This window comes from Aedes albopictus, chromosome 2 (assembly GCF_035046485.1).
Source record: "Aedes albopictus strain Foshan chromosome 2, AalbF5, whole genome shotgun sequence".
Classification (NCBI taxonomy): Eukaryota; Metazoa; Arthropoda; class Insecta; order Diptera; family Culicidae; genus Aedes; species Aedes albopictus.
This window is the reverse complement of record NC_085137.1, coordinates 195,497,078-195,504,262: the sequence shown is the minus strand read 5'-3', so window position 1 is coordinate 195,504,262 and position 7,185 is coordinate 195,497,078. Positions and strand designations below refer to the sequence as shown.

The 7,185-nt window shown below is 43.3% G+C and overlaps 2 protein-coding genes across 2 annotated transcripts; both read left to right on the top strand.

Moving 5' to 3' along the window:
* The first annotated feature begins 899 nt into the window (after window positions 1-899).
* Window positions 900-2,621, top strand: LOC134286313 (uncharacterized). The gene has a single exon (XM_062847917.1). The coding sequence runs from the start codon at window positions 900-902 to the stop codon at window positions 2,619-2,621; it is 1,722 nt and encodes a 573-aa protein (XP_062703901.1).
* Window positions 2,622-3,248: 627 nt separating this feature from the next.
* On the top strand, window positions 3,249-4,943 carry LOC134286312 (uncharacterized protein K02A2.6-like). Its single transcript, XM_062847916.1, has one exon. The coding sequence runs from the start codon at window positions 3,249-3,251 to the stop codon at window positions 4,941-4,943; it is 1,695 nt and encodes a 564-aa protein (XP_062703900.1).
* Window positions 4,944-7,185: the final 2,242 nt, after the last annotated feature.

The window sequence follows — 7,185 nt, the reverse complement described above, 5'->3', positions numbered from 1 at the left end:
TATAAAGGATAATGATTGTGTTCCATGCAAAAGACTGGGTGTGTACTATAAAAATAATTGGTTATGAACCACGAGAGTGTTGGTTTTGTACCATAAGAGTTCATCGAGTTCCATCCGAGATACTGGTTATGTACCATAATAGTTAGTAATTGAGTTCTATCAGAGATATTGGTTGTGTACCATAAAAGCACAGACAAACAGACGTATCACTTGAAACAAAATACGATAAAATTCATCGTCACGCCATGAGCGAGCGATTTGCGAACTACGGAATATTTGAATAATCTGTTAAAAAGGTAAACGATGGAAAGTGAGTAGAGTAAGACGTCTGTTTGTCTGTGATAAAAGTAATTGGTTTTGTACCATGAGAGATTGGTTGTGTACCAGAAGAACTATTGGTTGTGTACCATAAGAATTGACGATTATGTTCCATGAGATATACTGGTTGTGTACCATAAAAGCAATTGGTTGTGTACCACGAGAGATACAAGCTCTTAGTTGTGCACCTCGACGAATATTGGCTATGTGCTATATGAGCAATTGGTTGTGTATCATAAGAGAAAATGGTTGAGTACCTTGGGATGTTGATAGTGTATGCGTATGAGCAGAGCAGACCGTTATTGGTGATTTTTAAATGTTTTTTTGGTTGGATATTAATAGTAACACATGAACTGAACAAATTGGGGTACTGAGAAGAAAAAATAAATGATACTAAACATAATAAGAGGTGTTTTATTTCATTATAAATATATATGTATATTTACGTTTGAGCATTATAATATAGCCGCTATTTCTTAGTTATATTGCATGAAAAACATTGGGATAAAATAAACTCACAAGGTATAGAAAAAAGTTATTAAGCAAACATTCTTTTGGATAAATCAAATTTGTTTCACAGGATGTCGTCATATAGTCGTATTAAACCATTTGACGTTACAGCGGAAGCTAGCAGTCTTCCAGCTTTGTGGGAAACGTGGAAAAGTGACTTGGAGTGTTTTTTCCTGGCACATAATATCGAGGCACAGCGGGACAAACGGGCCCAGTTGGCCTACCTTGGTGGTCCGGCCCTTCAAGAACTGCTACGGCATTTGCCTGGGACAAATCAAGTACCTCATGTGGCTGTCGACCCACCGTACTATGATGTGGCCATCAAATGCCTGGATGACTATTTTGAGCCATTTCGCCGTAAGACGTATGAGCGGCATATCTTCCATCAGATTGTTCAACAACCGGAAGAAAGATTTGCGGATTTTGTTTTGCGGTTGCGGAAGCAGATTGCTAGATGCAATTACGACGCATGTGTAACAGATGAGTTGATTGCCGACCGCATCACACAAGGCTGCAAGTCACAGGAGTTAAGAACAAGACTTCTGCAGAAAGACCGGTCACTTGAAGAGATTATCGCGTTGGGTACAAGTTTGGCCGAATCGCAGGACCAATCGAAAAAATTGTCGAAACCCAACATCCAAAGCAGGCCGGAATTCGAAGTGAACGCTGTTGCAAAACCACCGTTTCGTCCTTTCCAGAAACGTAGGGCATACATTTCTCCAGGAAACCAGAATCGTACACAGCTTGGTCAACAGCCGAATAATCGCTTCACTTGCTACGGATGTGGACGCCGTGGACACGTGCAGGGAAGCAACGATTGCCCGGCGAAAGAAACAAAATGCGCGGCTTGTGGAAAACAAGGACACTGGGCGAAGAGATGTTATGGTACAAGGCAGGGATTCAAACGCCGGCCCATCGACAGTATTTCAGAACCAAAGGTCAAACGTATCCGGGCGATTCAGGAAGAAACCGAGGAAGGTCAAAGCACAGATTTCGTATTCTACGCGATGGGTCGGAACGTTTTCACGTTCAAGGTTGGAGGAGTTGACATACCGATGACGATTGATTCTGGCGCGGATGCCAACATTATAACAAGGAATGTCTGGGACCAAATGAAGGAGGCTGGAGTAAAGGTGATGAATGCCACAACTAAAATTGACAGGTCGCTGATCGCGTATGGAGCCGGAGAACCATTGAAGATGGCGGGAATGTTCCAAGCAGAGATTAAGGCAGTAAACAACAAAGTCGAAGCAAAGTTTTATGTCGTCGAAAACGGTCAGCGCTGCTTGTTGGGTGATCGCACCGCCAAGGATCTGCAGGTTCTCAAGGTTGGATACGACATTGAAGCGATCGAAACCAAGCGCCGTATTCCCTTTCCGAAGATTCGGGGAGTGAAGGTTGAAATACCTATCAACCAAGAAGTGCAACCAGTACAACAAGCGTATAGACGACCACCGATTGCGATGGAAGAAAAGATCGAAGAGAAGTTGCGATCACTTCTTGAGCTAGATATTATCGAGCGGGCTCCAGGTCCGTCACCGTGGGTGTCGCCAGTAGTACCCGTCCTCAAGGATTCTGGAGAAGTCCGACTGTGCATTGACATGCGTCGGGCCAATCAAGCGGTGCTCCGTGAAACTCATCCCTTACCGTTAGTGGATGAGCTCTTGTCATCGGTCTCCGGCGCAGTGCTCTTTTCGAAACTGGACATTAAGGAAGCGTACCATCAGGTCGAGTTGTCCGAAAGATCAAGACCCATAACGACTTTCATCACCAAGTATGGTCTCTACAGGTAGATGAGAACATATTGATTTTCTTTTGTTTTGTTGAATAAACTTGAATTTCCAAAGATAAGATCTTATTGAATTGTTTCTCTTAAAATGCGTAGGTACAAACGTCTAATGTTCGGGGTCAGCTGTGCACCTGAGCTATTTCAGAAAACAATGGAAACTATAACAGCTGGTCTCGATGGAGTTATTGTATACCTCGATGACGCTATTGTGTTTGGCTCAAATAAGACCGAGCATGATAGAAGACTCGCAGCGTTGCTGAAGCGTTTTTCGGAATACGATATTCTTCTTAACGAAAAAAAGTGCATCTATGGAGTTGAAAGCCTGGAATTCCTGGGTCACCAGCTTTCATCCGCAGGAGTTCGCCCAACTGAGAGCAGACTGTCCGTCATCCAGAAATTTCGGGAGCCGCAAAATGTTTCAGAACTTCGAAGTTTCCTCGGATTGATTTGTTATGTTGGCAAGTTCATTCCAAACCTCGCGTCTAAAACTGAACCACTCAGACATTTACTTCGATCAGGGGTACAATTCAGATGGACTACGACAGAAAGCTCCGTATTCCAGTCCATCAAGTCGGATATTTTCAAAATACATCATCTCGGATTCTTCAACCCCAAGGATCGAACCAAGTTAATGACAGATGCAAGTCCAACGGGGTTGGGTGCTGTACTCCTACAGGAAGATTCACAGGGAAGAAGTCGTGTGATTGCTTACGCCAGCAAAGCACTCACGGAGCTGGAAAAGAAGTACTTCCAAACAGAGCGGGAAGCTTTGTCGCTTGTTTGGGGCGTAGAAAAGTTTCGCTTATATCTGCTTGGAATAAAATTCACGTTGTTGAACGACTGCAAAGCGCTGAAATTCCTGTTCAACCCCAAGTCTCGCCCTTGCGCTCGGATCGAGAGGTGGGTTCTCAAGCTGCAGAACTACACATACGATGTTGAGTATATTCCAGGATCTGCTAATCTAGCAGACGTCTTCTCGCGGCTTTGCGAATTACCACCAGAACCTTTTGATGAAAAGGGAGAAAAGTGCATTCAAAGCATTGTAGCACAGTCTATTCCAAAAGCGATCACGTTGCAGGAAATCAAGGAAGAAACGACAAAAGATGAAGAACTTACGCAGATAATGGAATGTCTTCGGTCCGGTATAATGGATTGCATGTTCAAGGAGTACAAACCTTATGTGGACGAGCTTTGCAGTGCAGAAGGGGTTCTGTTAAGAGGCAATCGACTGGTAGTTCCTACGAAGTTACGTGAACGAGTGCTGGCGGTGGCACACGAAGCGCATCCGGGAATGGCCGCAATGAAGCGTCGTCTTCGCACGAAGGTCTGGTGGCCAGCGATGGACAAACAGGTTGAGATGAATGTGAAGAAATGTAAGGACTGCATCCTAGTATCTTCCTTGGGTCCACCGGAGCCAGTGAGAAGTACAACGATGCCTGATAAGCCATGGACCGACATAGCGGTTGACTTCATGGGTCCGCTACCCACGGGACACACGCTTTTTGTGATGGTGGACTACTTCAGTAGATTTACTGAGGCTATTGTCATGAAGCAAATAACGGCAAGGCGTACAGTTCAGGCGCTTCACGAAACGTTTAGTAGGTTTGGGATTCCTGAATCTATCAGGTCTGATAATGGACCTCAGTTTGTAAGTGAGGAAATGCGAGCATATTGTGATGAATACGGTATTATTCTACGGAAAACAACACCGTATTGGCCGCAAGCAAACGGCGAAGTCGAGCGAGCGAACAAGACGATTTTGAAACATCTGAAAATAAGCCAGCAATCGTCGAGCGCAGACTGGATGTGGGATCTTAGGTCGTTTCTGCTTATGTACAATTCCACTCCACATGCCACAACTGGGGTGGCTCCTTCTATTTTGATGTTCAAGCGTCTGTTGAGAGACAAGCTGCCATGTTTTGGCGAGCAGGCTTCATCAAAGGAAGAGGAGGAAGTAATGGATAGAGATAGAGCGAGAAAGGATAAGTATGCGGATTATGCCAACTGCAGGCGACACGCTAAGGTAACAGAAATAAGAGAAGGAGATACTGTTGTAGTTAAACGAACAGTTAAAGACAATAAACTGTCGACAACTTTCGCGCCTGAGGAATACACAGTGATCAAGCTTGTGGGGTCAGATGAAAACCCTCCATTCCAGGATCAATCAGCCATGCTGCCACTCCGGGACATGGACATCACGAATGAATCAGAGGAAGCGGGACCGCAGGAAACACAAGCGGACCAGAGCACAAGCCGATCAATGCGGATGTCGCGCAAACCAGCATACCTCAAGGATTACCATACTGACGCAGTTTTCGACGTTTAAAGTAGAGGGGGGATGTCAGGATCGGATTCGCCCTTTGCGAAAGAGCAGCAACACTGATCACCCCTATCAGAGAGAATCCAACGTGAACGCCGCCAGCGTCGCCGTCGGAGGACAGTGAGAACGGTAGAGGAATAGAAGATGGAGTACTGTTAGACTCGCTGTTAGAGAACGGGAAATAAAAGTGATTTGTATAAAAGTGCGTTTCTTGCGTTTAGGTTTTATTCTGAGATCCGACAATGTTTATGCTAGCGAAATTTACTAATATATTACACTACCGCAATGAAGGGAATAATTACCCTAAGCATAATTCACTATTTGTGATTAAAAAATTAATCAGCGTTCACAAACGCTAACAAAAGTTATATAGTATTTTCTATGTCCAAATTTCATCGAATACAGTCTTGATCTAACGCAAGGCAACTGAAAACAGGGCTGGGTGTAATGTGAGTGGTAGACTGCTATATCAGAATCAACTGTATCAACTTCCATTCACGCCGAAATCAATGGGACCAACAGGATGAAACAACTAGAACGAGCTATCCGATTTCCGAAAAGATTTCACGCGTGTGTTGTAATAATTGCAAGGATTCTCCACGAGCCGTCACATAATCGAATTGTGATGTTTGTTCTACTATAGCTGTTTCATCATGTGCACCGTTGATTCACAGAGAACAGACATCCAAGCTAGTACAAATTGTCTTTCGAACATTGTGTAAAAAGTCAAATATGTTTAGCGTTGAGAACACTAGCGTCACCTAAGCAGCATGTTGCTGCTTGTTGTCAGTGGTGAATACGCATTAGTATGGGACACGCTTGTATGGAAAAAATAAATCCTCGTTCCAGTCGACTTTTTAGATCCCATTTAGGTCCCATATGAGCTGTACAAAATTTCAGCGCAATCGGTGAAACTATAATTTAGCGCAAGTGGTTTAAAGTTTGCATAGGATTTACTATGGGAAAAGTTACACTTTCAGATAAAAAATCCCAGAGGTCGCCCTTTGTCTCCTTAATTCAAATCGATCAACGTTTCTTGTAGAAATAGTTATTTATGCAACAAGTTGCAAAATGATGATTTTTTCAGCACGAGTCGTACATTTATCCAACGAGGCTTGCCGAGTTGGATAAATACGACGAGTGCTGAAAAAATCGAGTTTTGCAACGAGTTGCATACAAAGTTTTTTGTAATTACAAAAAATACCCATTTAGTGCTATCTTTTCTAGCTACACAAACATGAACCTATTAGTAGTAACCACGTGCGCGCGCTAATGCTTGTCGGCGTAGTTTTTTGTTTGATCAGGTAGGCTCTGGTGTAGTAGGCGTCACCATGATCGAACTCCCGTTGTCAAACAGTTGTGTACAGGCAAAAGCAAAAGCAGATTTAGTAGCTGCCTCTACACTTGATTTGTAGATCGAATCCGAATTGAAATTGTCCTGATTCGGATTTGAGCTGCTCAGTAGATGTAGAGGCGGAGGTTGAATCTACGGAAGGCATGGTGGTAAGTAAAAAGTGCGTACGAGCAAAAGTGCCGAAAAGTGGTACTTTTCAGCACTCTTTAAGAGTGCCGAAAAGTAGTACTTTTCGGCACACTTGCATTGGGATTGAAAAGTAGGCCATTTCAGCATACTTCAGCCAACTGTAATGTTCTACTTTTCACAACGTAATTACAAAAAATCATTTATGAAACTTTCCTTCGAAGACCGCAAAACAATTGGATGATTGTGGAAAAAGTTATTGATTTATTACCGATTAGTGATCCAACGAACGGCTTTTTGTTTTGTTTTATCAGCAGCACTGCTGCTGCCGTTGTTGCATGGGGTGGCGGGAGGCATCACCACCCCCAGAAACAGCAGCAGCCAAGGCAGCAGCTACAGTGCTGCTAATAAAACAAAACAAAAAGCCGTTTGTTGGATCACTAATCGGTAATAAATCAATATCTTTTTTCAAAAGCATCCAATTGTTTTGCGGTCTTCGAAGGAAAGTTTCATAAATGATTTTTCTACAAGAAACGTTGATCGATTTGAATTAAGGAGACAAGGGGCGACCTCTGGGATTTTTTGTTTGAAAGTGTAACTTTTCCCATAGTAAATCCTATGCAAACTTTGAAACGCTTGCGCTAAATTATAGTTTCACCGATTGCGCTGATATTTTGCACAGTTCATATGGGACCTAAATGGAATCAAAAAAGTCGACTGGAGCGAGAATTTGATGTGTGTCCCATACTAATACGCATATCTAGATAA